The 17,820-nt window shown below is 38.9% G+C and overlaps 1 protein-coding gene across 1 annotated transcript in view; it reads left to right on the top strand.

Moving 5' to 3' along the window:
* Positions 1–17,820, top strand: part of CNKSR2 (connector enhancer of kinase suppressor of Ras 2) — a 188,698-nt gene that overhangs the window by 3,806 nt on the left and 167,072 nt on the right. Inside the window, exon 3 of the mRNA XM_072854498.1 lies at positions 10,127–10,329. Within this exon, the coding sequence (XP_072710599.1) occupies positions 10,127–10,329 (203 nt within the window). The remainder of the gene's footprint in view (positions 1–10,126; positions 10,330–17,820) is intronic.

Below are 17,820 nucleotides of genomic sequence, written 5' to 3'. Positions count from 1 at the left end.
GACTGTGTTGTTGAGGAGAACTTTAAGCCTATGATTCTCCAACGTAGGATAACTACTAGTGCAGGTAGTCACTGTGCAAGGTTTGTTTAATGAAAATTATGTGATTATTTTTTCTGTTGCACTGGAGTTTGACAGAGGTTTCATGATAGAATTTGGCATGAGTTACAAGCATATGATCCAACTGAGTTAAGATCTATTTGGATGCTGGAGATGATGAATGGCATGATGGGGTAGGAATAGTAATGTTAATTCTGCCTTGCAAGCATAATCTCTGATTTATTTTAAACTAATCATTAAAAAACAAAAGGATTGTCACTTCTGATCTCCTCCCCATTCTCCCTGAGTTAGTGAGTGACCACTTAAAACAGATTTTGGCATTGAGGACAATTGAGGGGAATGGAACCACCTCCCACTGTTCATTCCTGCTCTCACTCTGCAGGGGAGAGTTTTCAAGACAGAGTTGCCATCAATGAGGAAAGCTTCTGCAATGTAGATAGCTGATGTGTTTTAAGAGCTGCTTTCTTCCTGCCGCCCTTCCCAGCATTTTTTTGGGTAAACTTCTACTCGCAGTTTCTGCCCTGTCAGCTGTGGATATGGCAAATGGCAAACCAGCTGCTTGTGTTGCATGATGGGGCAACATTTTCTTCCTGGAGGGAAGTGGAGAGACTGAACAAGCATATTTGGCTGGTGTGGAGAGAGCATGGGACCTTCTTAACCCAGGCGGAAGCTATTGAAGAGCGCTAAATAGACAAACTGGTTGCCGCAATAGTAGTTGGGAACCAGTAATGATTGATAGCACTATTTAGAGGATGTTCTTTATTGATTTTTGACAGAAGGTGGGTGGGTGGCTCTTGTCTCCCACAGTATTCCCCTCCTGTCATAAGCACTTGCAACAAATGGATCCTCCAGTGTTCATTAGCTCATCAGAGAACAAATGGTGGCCTGTGCTATCCATTTTAGTAGAGTCTCACTTGGCTGCCAGCCTGCCATACTGTGCTCTTGACAGGACAGCAAGCATCCTGGGGGTGAGATTCACAGGTTTTCTTTTCCTGTGGTGCTTCAGAGAAGGAGGAATAAAGATTTTGCCCAGCTGCTACTGCTGTTACAGGTCACGCTTGCTGATAATGGTGGGGGCGTGCATACCACATACCATCACTGAAGCTGAACGTGCTCCAGGAGAGAGCGGGCAATGTAACTAATGTGGTTTGTCTCTTCCCTCTCTCCTTCAGTCTGTGAAGGTGGGAGCATGTTCAATAGATTATCTTGCCTCGGTGCAGTTTTGTGTTTTATAAAATCCGTATGTCAGAAAGGGCAAGGTAAATGAAATGTTCTCTGTGCTTAAAAAAAAGAAGTAGTGAGTTCTGTGATGGTATTTCTTTGCTGCTAAGAGTTTGTTGCATGGTTTTTGATCAGTCCTTGAGAAACCACCATGACGGATATATGTCTGTAGAGTTTTTCTATTTCCAGCAAGGCATGTCTTGTCCTTCCCTTTCTGTTCAAACTGGGACATGAAACTGAGATCACACTGGTGGCTCCAACAGGTAGATTCCTGCTTGACATGGACATGCATGTTTATTCACACTGACAAAATCTCAAAAATTAATTGACGTCTCAAAACTGGTTGAAAAATGGTAATCTAAGAAATTGCATGTCCAGCTCTAAAGGTACAGGAGAAACTGTACTGAGTTAGGTACCATGGTATTTTTTCTCCAGGCTACTCCCAGGTAATAAAACATATATTTGTTCATCAGTTATAAAAATTACCACCCAGATTTAGCCTCAACATGATCCTTTTCAGTATGTGTGTGGCAGTGAAGCTAGTCTAAGACTGCTTTACACCTCATCAGTAAACAAACAACAGTGTAGCAGACCTTCATCCACACATAAAATGTGATGAGCCTTGTTTCTTTGATGGTTGCTTTAAGAACTGGATGTGAATGAACAATGCCAACAGAAAGTAAATTGAAGAAAGATGGAAGTGATGCTTATGAAAAGAGAAGTGCATACTGAAGAACAGATTACTTAGATAATGCCATCAGGTCACTGTATCGGTCTTAAGGTTTGGAGTGCATCTGGAGGTCTTGAAGTTCCTGAAGTACCTAACTGTGCTGCAGAAAGCAAAGAAATGCTCGTAATTCTTTTCCCGTCATCTGTTTGTCAGGAGATGGAGTTTCATTTATCAAAACTCGGTATGACCATATTTTGCTGAGTGGACTCTAAATTTTGTGTCTAAACCCATGGACTGTAAATTTTATGTCTCCTTGGTATCATATTTTTCCCAGAAAACGCTACCCTTTGCCTCACTGTCTGGAGAGTACAAAGACTGAAGACTGCACAGCCAAAGATTTCTTCTTCCATCTTTAAGAAAATTATCTATTTTGCCTGACATATCACCACAATGCCTTGATGCATGAGGATTTTTTTTTTTGCTTTACTTCTCCAAAATATCATGTACATTTTGTTTGAATGAAGATTAAATTAGTTCCATTTGATTTTAAACATTTTCAAATATTTTTTAAAAGGAGACCTTAAAGTGGGAAATATTTTGTTCTGGGAAGATAAGAATATTTAGAAAACTTCAGAAATAACTTTTGGATGCTTTAAAGTTTTCCTTAACCAAAGAACTTAGTAAAGTCCCTGTGAATTTGCAAAATACTTCTTCAGAGAGTCTGCATTTGTGTAGAATGAGTTTGGTTAAAAAACAAAACACAACAGTTTTGGCTTTGTACAGCATACTGGTTTCAGTACTGGTTTCATGCTAGCTATTTAAATCTGCTGTGGCTACACAGGAATTTATTATACACTGTATATTTGAATCTGTAAAGCTAGAAGATTGAAGCAGATGAAATAGCATTATTATTTGGCAGAGGAAACATTGGTGTGCACTAACAGCATGAAATTACTTATCATTTACCACTAACACAAAACATTTATATGCAAATGAATGTAAAAAATAGACCTACTTTACCCATGAATGATTCGATTCCTCTTAAGAATTATGGCTTTTATCTTAATTTCATCTTCTTGCCATTTCTCACACAGAAATCCTTTCCTTTGCCCTCATCACTAGTCAGATCTTAAAACTACTTTTGTCAGTAATAGTGAATATTAGACTTAATCACTGTAGTACTAAATGAGGAAGACTTCATTTCGGAATGGAGATTTGTATGTACTGAAGTTGGGATTTATTGTTAATATTCTGCATGCTCATAGCAGAAAAATTACTTACCCTTTTTACTATTGCCCTTTGCAAGTTGAAGTTCTGCTTATATATCATCTCCCTTCCTGTCTTCAGCCTGGGCTAACCTAACTGCAGAGAAGGAAATCCTGAAATCCATCACCAGATCAATAAAGCTAAGGAGTTAAAGGGTTTCTGATAGCTCATATAGATCATGTTGAAAATGTTTGTTGCTGTTGTTAGTAGATCTTTTATACAGAACTGCAGTAAACCCTGTGGTATGCCAAAGGCAGTAAATATATCTGTATGCAAAGGGTGAATGTCCTTCCTCCCACCCGCCTCAAGAATCAGTTATGGATCCTAGATACTTTTCTTAGTTGCTTTTTTCTTTGGGCTGTTTGGAGTTTTGGGCACGTGCAAAATACATGCCCTGGTTCATAGAGTCATAGCATGGTTTGGATTGGAAGGGACCTTTCAAGATCCAACCCCCTAGTTAAAAGCAGACTGGATAAAAAGGGCTGTTACAATGTACAATGTTTTAAAGAGGTAGTGTGTTCATAACAATCTACTTACTTCCTTTTTTTTTTTTTTTTTTTTTTGAAACTGCTGGTTAGCTGTTTAAGACTTTGTGAAATGCATGTAGCTGAATATGTAACTGGTAGTTTGAATTCTGGAGAAATAAGAGCACTTGCCTGGCTAGGGACAAGATTACATGAGAAAGTTGAAAAACAAAAAAATAATGAGCACTTGGTCTTGCAGAATCTGCTGATTGAATAAGAGTAAGAAGAATAGTTATATAATTGCTCTATTAGTGCTACAAAGCATAACCAGAGCTTGGCTTTTTGATGTGTTGCTTGATTGTGCTGTGGAAAAAGAAGGGTATTTTTCACGAAAGGGGATAATGATGATGATTATGAATCTTTCCCAGGTTCTGCAGGGCTATAAGTATCATGCACCTGACTTTTTTCTGACTGCAAACATTTAGGACAAATATTTATACTCTTTGAAACCATTTGCCTTTTAATCAGTATATGTTTAATAATTGCAGTAAATGATAAGTGCCATTTGAGCTATCTGGCTCTTTCTCCTTATCTACTTATTCTGTGTTTACGAAACAGACGTGTAAGGATCATGTGTTGTGCACTTCTAAATTACCCCATATGTCAGTGCTATTTGAAGGAGAGATAACCTTAGTGTTGGCATTTCGTGACGCTGGAAGAAGGGTCGTTAGAAATATATGTTGTAGGCAGATCTGATGAGGTATAAAGTTACATAAGGCACCTTCCATATGACAAGCTGTGTTCTCAGTTGCTCGCAACTTTGGGCTGGTAAGCTATCTGCCTCATACTTTGTGGGATGTGTTCAGACAAGTGTTTTGGAGAATGAGGTTCAAGATGCATTTTGTTCATTTTTAAAAACAACTTTGGAGACAAAGGTTGGAATTTTTCTTGGCAAATTTTTGGCCGCCCCAAATTTTGAGGCATGGTTTTGAAATGGCTGCCATGTGCCGTGGTATCCATGTGATGCTGTTTTGATTATTCATTTAAAAATTTCCTTAGGCTTCCAGAGAACTGAGGACTCTATGAACTTTACTGTTTCCAGGTTGCTTGTTTAAAAACAATAAATATTACATACAGAAATGATGCTCAAGAATTAAATGTGGAAGATGACAGCACTGAAAAATAGTGAGGAGCAGAATTAAGCTTGCCTGAGGTTATCTTAAGTCCATTTCTTAGCAGCCATATGCTATTCTTACCTAAAACTCCTGCGTTCAGTCTGTGAATAAGTGGAAAAAGACTTGTTAAAAAGTTGCATTAGAGAGAAAACTTACGATTTCATCCTTGTGATTGTTATCCATATTACTGAGATATATCAAGCATAACTGAGAAGTTACAGTTCTTTACACATAATTTATTATACACTGCACATAATTTATTACACAGTACAGCTATCTAGACTCTAATATTTGCTTTTCAAAAGGTTGCCATTTTTTTCTTTCTTTAAAAAATAATGTTTGTGTGTGTGGCAACAAATATTTGCCAAAGAAAAATAAACCTTTACCTTCTGTAGTTTCTACAGTTGTGGTTGCCTTCTCTAGAGGGGCAGCAGAAATTAATCGATGTAAGCACTGCTATCTGCTCTGCCTGCCTGGAGAAACTGTTTTTATTTTCCTTTTGCCCTCAAGCACCAGTGTTACGGTAGTATCTTCAGTTCCCATCTTGTGTCTCTTCAGTAAGAGTTAGCACTGCTTGCTGCATGCCTTTTGCTCCACATGGTTTCCAGCAGCTTTCTGGGCTGAAAGAGAAGAAACAGTTACTTAGGGAGGTAGGCAGAGGGGCCGTATGCTCATTTCTCTGTCTTGGATTGTTTGTAGGAGTCAGATGATGTCCTTGAACTTAATGTGGCCTTTGTGCTTGGAGATGTAGAGGCATTCGTGGTTGCATAAAATTTGTGATCGAGACATCTGTTCTAGGGGATTTCTGGATTTGCTAATGGGGCTGTGGCTATGTCTGTATTGCATATTGTGGTGTGTTTAGGTCTGGACGTCTTTTGGTACCTGAGCTTGGCTTTTTTAGTTAGCTGAGATGTCTTTGCACTTGCAACAGGCAGCATAAAAATACCCTAACCTAAAAATCTCAGCAGCTTCTAGACACGCTCTCTGAGCCAGCAGAGGTAGTTAGCACTACATGAGTTAGGAACACTTTACTTTTTAACCTGTGCTAGCAGTGTGAGGTGCACTTCACTGCCAGCCAGGGTTAAGTGACTTTAACACAGGAAAGAGATGAAATGAGCTCAGATTTTTTTTATTTTTTTTTTTTTAATTAGGGGGAGGAACAAAAAACTAATGAACATTGATTGAGCTAATCCAAAAAAAGTTCACTTTACTTCCAAAGTTTGGTTACTGAACTCTCTTCCTGCCCTGTGGTGCTGGTGCAAGGATGGGCTGGCAGAGGGACTAGGCTGGCACACCTTACCAAAAAAAAAAAAAAAAAAAGGCAAAACTCATCAGTGGTGATTAGAGCTGCTGCTTGTCAGCATGTGAAGAAAAGAGCTACAATTCATCACTCACACTGTCATGTGAAGCCACAGAAAAGTAATTAGCAGGTAAAATATCTATTAATAGCTCTCACCACCTTTAGTTTGAACACCTGCTGACAAGCTATTACTCTGTGTAGCTTAGCTTCGTCAAGTTCTTACTTTGTGATTGCCAGAAGAGACTCCATTAGAGCCGTTTCTGCTGAGGTGGGGTGTCTCAGAAGAGACTCTTGCTCTGTGGCCTCTCGTTGAGAAAGTGGATGCATAGACTTGCTTTGCTTCTCGTAATCTCTACAAGCATACAGAGATTTCTTTGTGGATCTTTCAGAAACTGTAAATTTATTTTGCGAATGAAAGCATAACTTGTGTTAGTGCTGGCTAAATGCAGAGAAGGGGAAAACAAAGAATTGTGTCCTTTGCCTGTAATTATCTTCTTACGATGCTTGAAAATAAACACAGCGTATTTCTAAGAAAGCCATATTGTTAATAGTATATTATCACATATAAAGTATGATTAAACTTGGCAGTTATTATTCGAGCAAGCTTTTTTCCAATATTAGAACATGCAACTCTTCGTTTGTTTTTAATGTGGGCCAGAAATATTAGTGATAAACAAAGTGGGGGAATTTGTTAGATTGGCTGCTGTTTTAGGATCCTTCTACTTGAAGGCTTCAATAAACACAGCTGCCCAAAAATCTATTCTGCCTGAAATTTATCTCTGTATTTTCCATCCCTGGCTATATCTGTCTCATATTACAGGTGGAGGCTTTACTGAAATCAGTGTCATTCCTCATATAAGACTGGATTTTCTATGTAGCTTAGGCATTAAATTTGTCCCTCAGTTTTTTTATGTTAAAGAAAACACACACATTTGATGACTATGTGTAAAAATAGACTTTGTATCTGTTAACATTGTCTCTTCCTTTCCACATACCTGACAGTGAAAAAAGACATCTGAAAAAGAGTATGTCTGTAGGTGGCCATCACTTGAAATGTTAACAAGAGGTCACTAAACTTTTATCGGAGCTGATTTTCTAAAGAAACAAAGGCACCCTATTTTCCTGTCGTAGGATAAATTTTGAGTATCTTTTTGCTCAGTCTGCAGCGTTCAGTACTGCAGGTTTTACTTTCTGGTGTGACCGGAGGCCTGTAGGCTGCCTGTCGAGGTTCCCGCTGCGGTGGCTGGTACACAGCACCCACCTCTCTAAGCAGATGAGGTACAGACAGGGTGACAAAGGGGAGGAATGGAGAAGGAGAGGGAGGTGAAACATTTTGGAGTTGTTGAGGAGGAGCGTTTGGATCCAGCCTGGGCCTCAGTGTGAGGCCCCCTGCCCGTGGGCCCTGCACGTGGCCTGGCTGGGGAGGCGAGAGGGTGCCCCGGGCCTGGCCGGCTCCTTCCCTGCGCACACCCCCGGCTTAACGAAGGACAACGAGTTTTGGTGTGGTGACCGCTGAGGAAACTCACGTTTACCTCATGTGGTTTGAAGGCAAGCATGGTATTTGGATAATCGCACTCAGCTTCTTAGTAACAGCCCCCTGAATTAAGAAGTTCAACATTTCAGTGTGTCAGAAAGAAGGAAACCCTGTGAGGAGCCCTGTGGCCAGCCTGCGGTTTGTGGTCGTTGCGCCCATGTTTGGGGAGGTGAACGCCATGTTGTGCAGGTGTTGTGGGGCTCGCTTGTGGTGGGGTTTTGGTTTGTCTCATCTGTGAGACATTTTGTATGACATATCTTTCATCCAGAATATCTTTCATTTGTTTCTTCCCCTGTTAATTTTGCCAAAATGAGCTAGATGCTCAAGAAGCAGGATGAAATAAGAAGCAACCTGTTTTTTTTCCCCCTACTTGTTCCTACTAAGTCCTTGATCTCCATCGTACTCTTTCAGCCACAGCAACCACAGAAAACCACAGCAAAAACAAGTTTATTTTTATCTGATGTTTTTCTCTTTAATTTGGACTGATTTAATAAGTTATTAGTTATGAGCTGTTTAGCTGCATAATAAAGTACGTTTTACTTTTCCATCCTAATTTATTGTTTTCATCTTGTAATTTTTTATTTATAACCTAACTCTATCTGTTGTATAATTGCTATCGAATATTTACATGGTGGAAAAGTCACTGCCCAAACATACAATTTGTCTAATTGGGAACAGAATGTGGTGGCAGAGGATGGTGCCTACGCAGAAACTGTGCAGTTGAGAAACATGCTCGTTGAGAAACATGCTCGCAAAGCCTTCCTTGCCCAAAATACGGATGCTCTCAGAAGTTACAATGGAGATTTTTAAAACACAACCTTAGCATATGGTCACTTCCCCCTTAAGCAGAGTCCCAAAGTGCATCTTCTGCTGCAGAAAGATGGCTGTCGTTTTAGCGGCTCCCTCACAAGGTGTGTTTGGTTTCCAAGCACGAAGAGGGTCTGGCTGGGAGACAGAAGACAAGCTATGTGCTGAAGTCTCTCCTTTCGGCAATGATCTCCGATTTGCTTGGGAGTGGACGCTGTGGGAGGGCTGGGAGCTCACCAGAGCTGGCTTCAGTGTAATCTTCCTGCAGTCCCTGTATAATTAAAGAGGAGATTAAGTTCATTTAGTAGATGGTTTGGATTAGGAGCATGACAACTGCCGTAAATAATCATCTCCCCTCCCTGCCCTCACATTTCCTATAGAAAAAAGACTAAGGTAAATAAGCTGCATCAGTCTTAATTTATCATTGACAAATATATCCCTTCTCCTGTCTCTTCTCCTTATGGACAGATTAGTGTGGGGACCAAACTGGGGGGCCTGGGATGAGAGCTGGTGAGGACAGGGGGTGTCATTAGGAAGTGGATTTTTCTGTGTGCAGCTGAGGGGCTTTCTGCATCCTACTTCATTGTCATTTGTGGTAGGAAATGATCGACCTTCGATAGTAAGTAGTCCTTTCCATCATCAACTGAACAAGTTGTAAGCACCTCCTGTTATAACCCTGCAACGTGGTTAAGGCGACAAGCACCTTCAGAAGTCCCGTCTTTCTCTTACAGGAATAATAAGCTCAGGTCTATGCAATTGCTTATTCCTTTACAAAGGCAAAAGATCTCTTTTGAAATAACTCTATTATTCTTTTCATTTGTGAGGAAAACAAATCTATTCTAGAAATAACAAATCACTGATGGTGCTATATTATATTGTAATTGAACATTAAATTAAGGCATTGTCTAGTGCCGTTTCAGCAACATTTGTAAATTTGAAGGATTTTCGAGTACTATTTGTTAATATTACTGCATAATTATTTCTGTCTCTGCTGCACAGCTGAGGAACATAATTTAAGTTTGAGAGATTGACTCTTAAATGGAAGCAAAGTTTACAACTTGACTTTAAAAGGGCAACACAGACATTGTGCAGAGTAGCACTGTCTTCTCTGGTAGTCCTTTACAAGAATGAAAAGAAGGTAATGAACATGCTTCATTCACTGAAACCAACAAAAGCAATTTGGTGTCACACTGTGTCCATACTGCATAATTCTGCTAGTTGCAAGCCCTCTTGCCTAATATGATCTTAGGAATCGGTGTGAGTACGGGCATGAGGGACTGATCCCTAACCATCAGATCTACTGAGAGAACCGTCAGATCTACTGAGAGTGATGCACTGCTTGGAAAATCAATCTTCCAGGCTAGGTTTTTTCTTCATTTTGAGATGTTTTTCTCAGTGCGCTTAAAACCAGCTAAGAGATCACTCATAATTTTGCTCTTCTTTTGTTCTATTTTTATGCACTTTAGAAACAGAACATGCCATACATTTAAAAACTAATGAGTGGGTGTATTTCTACCTTAATTATTAGGAATGGTTAAGTTTTGAAGCAGAACAGCAGTCTTGCTGTACTCGGTACTTCATGTTCAGCTGCAAAGCTAACTTTCTTTTCTTTGTCTTTTTTTTTCAATGCAGAACTATGGTTTGGAAACAGAAAATCTAAAAACCCTTTCTCACAAACTGAATGCATCTGCCAAAAATCTGCAGAACTTCATCACTGGGAGGAGGAGGAGTGGTCACTATGATGGAAGGACCAGCCGCAAGTTACCGAACGATTTTCTGACATCGGTAGTGGATCTGATTGGAGCAGCTAAAAGTCTGCTGGCTTGGTTGGACAGGTAAAATCTCCCAAATTTGTCACAGGTAACCAGATTACACACACACACAAACCCCGACTTCTTTACAAAATGTAATGTAGACATTGAAGTGGAAGCAGAATTCATTTACAAATTCTGAGAGGATGTTTGTAGCAATTTTTTCTTGTTAAGTCAGCATGCAATTCAGATAGCATTTCAGTACAATACTTCTAAATGCACTGCAACCCTACACATATCTGGAAATACAGTATAGCAACAGGATGACATCATTAGGTTATATATGTATTTTATTATTAATATAGAAGAACATTTTGACCTGCATAACTCAGATTAATTGCTCTGATAGTATCAAATTCACAAAACTGTGATCATACTTTTCATTATATAGGTGTCAGTATGTAATTCCAGAGTGTGTGTGTGTGTGTCTGTGTGTAAACATGCATGTTGCGTTTTAGGTTTTTTAAATGGCAGTGAAATACCTCTGAAACTGTAGATGCAATGGGAACTGCCTTATACTTTTACCTCTATTACCTAGGAAGTATGTGGGACCAGGACTTAAGTGCTCTCCTTTACTATATCTGTAGTGACATTTTTCTAATGATAACAAGAGTAATATGCAGGTATTTAAGATGATAATTGAAACTCCTGAAGTGGTTAAAATTAGTCTAGCTGTATGTCTTTATAAAATGCATCTCAGTGCATTTTTATCAGTGAAAATAAAATGCTTATCTTGATTTAAAGGTGTATCTTATTTTGTATCTAGCAGATGAAGTTTTGTTCAGAATATGATCTTTGTGTAATTCTTAAAATCGAACAGAATTGTTTGCATTTACTGCTGTGGGTTTTGTTGTGTTCCATTTTCCTGAGGAAAACTGGCTTCTGTCCCATAAATGATTTCCATATGAAAGGTTTAGGTGAGGCATGAATCTTTTCCATTTCTTAAGCTGAACTACAAACTCTTTCTTTTGTTCAATAGACTTCAATAGCTACCACTGCTTCTTCTTTTCTCCTCCCTTTCTAGCCTATCCCCAAGTTTCAAACCCAGAGTACCTGAAGTTGGGCTTCTGAATTTCTATTTAGCTGTTTAACATCAGATGCGCAGAGAAGCAATACACTGTCATGGAAAGAGTTTAGTATTGAGACTTGAAAAATTGGGAATATGTTTTAGCTCTGCCTCTAGCCTGTTGTTGTTACTTGGAAGACCTGTAGGCTTCACTTTTTCTCCCTGCAAATCATTTTTGGCAGAGAACAGCGTATCGTTCTGGGCTTTAAAACAGAAGGAACAGTAGAAAACCACGTTCCTTTGCATAGGCAGATCAGTGTATGCCAATTCTTCCTATTTAGAAGTAACCTTCATTGTTTTCTCATTGGAATTGTGACTGACGGATAAAGACTGTTAGTTACGAAGTTGAGATTTTTTTTTTTGCATAAAATAGTCTGGTATTAAAAAGTAAACTTTCACATATATATGCGTTTAACGCATTGAAAAACAATGTGGTTTTGGCATCTTAATATGAATTTAGTAGCTGAACTTCAGGAAGAAAGTAGTTGTTGATGCTAGGAAACATCTGCATCTGAGCACTAATGTGTCACTGTAGTACCGTGCACTGTGCCCAAATTATGCACTTTTAGTATTAAAAGACAAATCCAGTCTGTAAAATTTGTTTGTAGCTCAGAAGTGTGTTCAGAATTACCTCTTAGTAAAATTATATTTATAAAGGCAGCTATATTGTATTTGTCAGAGATAATTCTGTTAGCAGGTTTTAGTGTTGGTGCGGGAAGATCTCTAAAATAATTTCTGAAAGCATGCATATCAATTCTGCTCCCATTAAAATGCAAAATGACTTTTGCATTTATCTGAAATGATAGCTGATCAGACCCAGGAGTTCTAAGGGCAGCCATGGTGGTAGCCTGCTTTTAGCAATGCTGTCTTTACTGTCCAAATAAGGCTTCCTAGAAGTGATATTTTAATTTCATTCAGATTTCTGGGAAAGTCCTTTTGAAGATTTGTGTAGCTTAAACACCTGGTTCTGGCAAATGTTTTCTGTAACATTTTAAAACTTTTCTGATTTATGAGGGTGTGGGTATTTTGGTTAGGTTTGTTCTTCCTTCTTTGTGAAGCCACCAAATTAGGATGAAGGCAGGCCAGTGACTGTATTTTTCTCAGGAAGTGGGAACTTCTGGAGATCAATAGGATTCTGCTTATTGTATTCCTTCTAAGAAGCTATTGGGGCCACTAGGGGGAGATAGAAAGATTTTAAAAATAAAGTATTTAAAGTCAGGAACATGGATTTAATTTTATTCTGCACAACTGTTACTATCAAAGCTGGGCCCCAAATCTTAGTTTTTGGTTGGTTTCTAACACCAGTTCCATCTCTGAGGTGTGAGAGAGGGGAGAGCAAACCATTAGGAGGAATAAAGTGGCTATTAGGGTTATCCACCGCATCATAACATCCATACTAGGCTGCCCCTACGCAGTGTTTTTCAGGTCACGTCTGGAAAAAGCAGCTAGCAGCACCTCCAACGTGCATAGAAATGCAATGATATGTTTTTTATGTGTAGGGAATGGTGATGACTCCATACGATTTGTGCTTCACTTGCTGCTCTAGCGAACTCTCTTTTTACGGTGTTTCTGTAAGACACTTGCAATCTATAAGGACCTCGTTAGGCCAGGCACAATTATCAAAAGGAGTGCAAGAGCTGTGATCTGCTGTGTTACTTTCACTGTGGCTCTTGCAGTGCCACTGCGCAGTGCCTATCCAAGGACACTCTTTGTTCCAGGTCTCTGCCTGGAGCAGTCCTACTTCCAGATGTATGTCAGAGACTGAGTTTTACTGAAAATTAGGGTAGCTTTTACAGCCAGGCTTTAAAAGTCTTCTGGTTTAATTTCATTTAGGAACTGGATTCTAGCTATTTTCAAAAGAGGTTGGCTGATGATTTTGAGGAGCATGAAATAGCTCTCCACTAACGTCCTGTAAAGAAACTGTCATCACACTAATAGATTATGTCTTTAAACTTTTTAGACTAATTTTAACTTCCTGTTACTTTCTCAGCCCACAAAATCTATCTTCTCTTCCAGAAGACTTCAATAAAATGTTTTGGTTTAATAATGTTTTATTTTATACTCTTTCCCTAATTTTCAAATTTTTCCAAGCCAATTTGGTGATGAGATTGGTGCTTTCTTGAAAAACTGTGAGAGTCTTATGTGAAGGTATGGTGCATTTCCACTTGACAACTAACTTAGCTCTTAGGCTGATGGAAAACTACACTTTAGGCTATAGCAACAAACTACTTATATGATATTCAAAGCAACTTGTATCAAAATGTCTCCGGTGATACTTCTCAAGAATTGGAGAATAATATATACAGTCATCCAAGTGTTCTAGACTTCCAGTTAGAACATTGGTGTTCTTTTTAGTCTTTATTCCTGTAATTCATGAAAGTTGTATTATTTGGAATAGTAATATATGCCATCTTTCTGCATCCTCCTTCTTCCTTGATGTGTCAGGTTCCTGGAAATTCTCCTGCCTTTTATAGGGCTGACACACTCCATCCTGGGGAGGAAACCTCAGTGCTTTCTGCGCAATGTGTTTCCTTTGCTGAGATGGTGTATAGCAGTTCTGATACATGTATTTCTCAATGTTTCTTTTGAATTGCAGTGAAAACACACACAACCTTGCCTTCAAAGTCTGGGCAACTCATTTTATGCAAATTTATTGTTTGGTATCAAAGCAGGAGGAAGATAAATACTGTTAAGCAGCACTCTGGTCAAGCAAGGAAAACTCTCTGCTTTATACTCCTGACCACAAAGTGTGCTACAGTCTGGCAACCAAGTGGCAAATGTAATAAGTACAGATCTCCATCTTTTTTTTTTTTTTTAGTATAGTGTTCAAAAATATAAAATGGGTAGTGAAACATCTAGGAAAACTGGAATGCTGACAATCAAAAAAATGTAGTTGAAAGGAAAATAAACTGAATAAAGAAAACCATTAGAACAAATGAAGAAAAAACACAATTGAAAAATGTGTTCAGCTGATCTAAAAATAAAAATTGAGGTAAACAGTTTTATGTCCCTCAAGCTAAACATAAGGTATAACAGAGACAATTTTTTAAAATGTATGATTAAAGTAGGATTACTGTTGTGAGTTCACTACTGTAGATCCACAACATGAATGCATTGCAATTTTGTGGCATAAAGCTATCTATAACCTCATAAAAGTATTTTTTTCTGTACAGTAGTGTGTCCAGTAGTATCTGCACATTTAATTGAAATTTAATTGAAAATAGACATTTATTTCTGTTAATCCCAGGTAAGGTTTTGTTCTTACAGCACACATTTACAGTCCACCTGAAAACCACTTCGTGAAAGTATTGCTTTGTGCGTGGATGTGAGGGTGTTCACTGCCCCTCTGATATTTCTGAATTAAATATACATCATCCATCCATGGCTTTCTTGCTCTAAAAGCACCATGAATTCATGGAGAGTTTTGAGAATCAAACTACTTTTTTCATCTTTAACAAAATTATGTTAGGATTTTACCATGTTACTTGTGTCTTCAGTGACCCCAGTGAAAACTTCCTAGTTTTTGTCCAGAGGCAAATATGAACTGAAAAGCAATGATATCATAGGGATCCCAGAAAATTCTTCTGAGCTCCAAGTTTAGAGCATTGAGCAATGCTTATAACTAACTTTCTCTCTGGTTAAGACAATGCCAGCTCTTATACTGTGCTCGCATCTCATACCTTTTCTACTAATTTGCTACTACCTATTGGTTGTGCTACTGAAATTGTGGTGAGTCCTGAGTGAAGGGTGCTGAGACTCATCCAATACTTTTTCTCCCAGAACTTGCCAAACCATCTGACAGACAGATAGAAGGTTGTATTTTCATCAGAAGTTGGCACAATGTTGAGTGTTGAGTTTGTCTGCTAATGAGTCAGAGGCTGCTGCAAAGTGAAGGCAGCCTTGGGAGTAAAAGCATCTTTTACACATCCTTTAAGCACCCCGTTTTCCCCCTTCAAGTCCCACTGTACATCATGTGTTTTTCTTTCATGGGACAGCTAGATTTAACAGGTAGAGCTCATTACTATAGTCTTAACTGGGAAGAACTGTAATGCTCTTTGTGGAAGGATGCTGAGGGATGACCTGGGGTGACATTTGGTGGCAGCTGCATTGAGCTCTGTCTCTTCCCATCTTGTCTCCTTGCTCTGCCAGCACACAGCTTGTTTGCATCCCTTGCTTCTGCTGGTGCCATCTTCCATGTTGCTCTTGGTTTGATATGTTGTCTTCGTTCACCTCCACCACACTTCTGTCATCTTTGCCAACCAAACACCCTGAAAATCTGTGTTTCCTGCTGACTGCACTAAGCAAGAAAAATTTCTTAGTTGTGCTTCTGGGCTTCCTGCTCCTGCCTACTCTGTAGTGCTTGGGCCCTGTTATCTGAAGCAAGGACTCCTCATACCACATATCTTGTGAAACATCAAGAAGAATGTTTTGGATCTTAGCAAATAGTAACAATATCTGTATAAACTATAAACGCACTCTTAGAGACTAGGAGTGAGGAAGGGATTGTTCTTAGGTTTTTAGGTTGTTCTTAGGGCTTTAATTGAATCTTCATTAAAGACACATCTAAGATAATGCGGTAGTTTATTTTTCAATTAAGAATTTAAGAAAATATAATCAACTTCCCATGAGATAACTACTACAACATTTTGCGTCTGTTGTTGTGTCACAGATTTTAATGGTCATGAATTAGGATTTGTCAGGGAACGCTGGATTTTTTTAGTGTACTGTTTGACTCAGCCATCTGTGTGGGCAGTGATTCAATATGTCTTTCACAGCAACTCTTCTGTATCCCTTGTTTTTCACCCTAGCAGTATCCCCCTTTTGGAAATAAAAAACTTAGACTTCAGTGTAATCTGCAGCAGCAGTTTAAGTAGTAGGAACAAAGAGATCTTGTGGAGATAGATTTTGTATTCCAGACTTTCAGTGCTGTGGCCAGAGAAAAGCTAGCAGGCTGACAAATGTGCGCCAGTCTGATTAATTTACCACTGCTGTCTGGATACATGATACATGAACAAAATGGAACAAGGAGATGAACAAAAAGCCCCCCATAGAAATTGTTGGTCATATAAGAGTTATGGGTCAAATTGCTGACAGTAGTAACAAAATGTAAAATTTCAGAGTAAAAGGCTTTTCTGGCAAGTCTAGGTCTGCTTTTAGGGCCATTCACAGAGTGGTGGGGTGTAGCTCTTTGACTTCTAACCCGGGGTGGGCAAGTCATTTTGGCATGGGCTTAAATGTGCTAATATTCTGCAAAGCACTTATATGTGTACATAAATCCTATCAAGTAAGGCTAAAATCTCTGCCTAAAGTTAAGGACATTTGAATGCTTCAGTGGTTAAGTCTGGACAGCAGAACAGGACCTTCAAACCTCACTGTGGGCTGTGTAAACTTTTTTTTGGTGATGCTCTATTGTCTACAGAGAAGTGCAGCCTCCAATGATGTAAACATTCCTGTTTATGTATGAACAATTCTAGGTGTTCAGCTTCAGTGCACCCTTTAAGCCTGCTTTATATGAAAGCACTGTGGTAGCAGAACACATTCCCCACTCAAAAATGGATTTCCCTCTTTTCACCATGGTGACATACACAATGCATAAATTTTCTTCCACTGTAGGTAAAATGTGTTCAGCTGGATTTCTTTGTCTCATTGTTTTCGGTGAACGAGCCTTGGTGATGTTTATGGTGTGACCATTTTGTAGTTTTAAGTAAAGAGGAGCATTCATTGGGAAAATTATGCTTGAATGTTTGCAAGCCCGTAACTTCTTACTTACAAGGAAAGTGTTACTGGTTTAGATTCTCCTTTGTAAGAGACTTCATACAGTCCCGTTAGCCGTGCTTGGTTATTGCTTGTCCTGACAGGGTAAATCTGGTTTGCACACAAGATGGTGGGGGAAAACAAATGAAAACCCAAACAAAAAGAAACCAAAGAGTTGAGCAATTCTTTACTCACCACACAAATAATGCACTTTCTGTCAATTGGTTTTCAGTCTTAAACCTGTGAATCTTATGTTTCCTCATGCATTTCCCTTTATGCTTGTTTGAATGGTATGCCAAACCTGTCAGTAAGTGCTGCCTAAGAATGCTATGGTACTTAACCGCATTGTGCTACTGGAACAGCTGTAAATGTTTAACAGCACTCATTTAAAGAATTCCTTTATCCAGTGTGAATTTTACTGCATTCCTCCCTGATTCAACATAAAGCAGTTCCATTAGAAATACAAATAAAATGTTTGTTTCATGAAAGCCTAGAACTATGAATCTTGGATGGATTTGGCACAAATATACATGCAACAATATCATACATTCAGAGTTTTATTTGAGCTTAATGTGTTACCTTTGAAGACCGAGTTATATGACTGATCTGGTTACCTCTCTCTTTAAAAGATTTTGGACTGTTATGTTTAATCAAACTGCGCTGAGGATGTTTTCCCTTGTTAGGATGCTAAAGTG

This window comes from Ciconia boyciana, chromosome 1 (genome assembly GCF_034638445.1).
Source record: "Ciconia boyciana chromosome 1, ASM3463844v1, whole genome shotgun sequence".
Taxonomy (NCBI): domain Eukaryota; kingdom Metazoa; phylum Chordata; class Aves; order Ciconiiformes; family Ciconiidae; genus Ciconia; species Ciconia boyciana.
The sequence above is the reverse complement of the archived record's forward strand: the minus strand, read 5'-3'. Positions and strand labels throughout refer to the sequence as shown.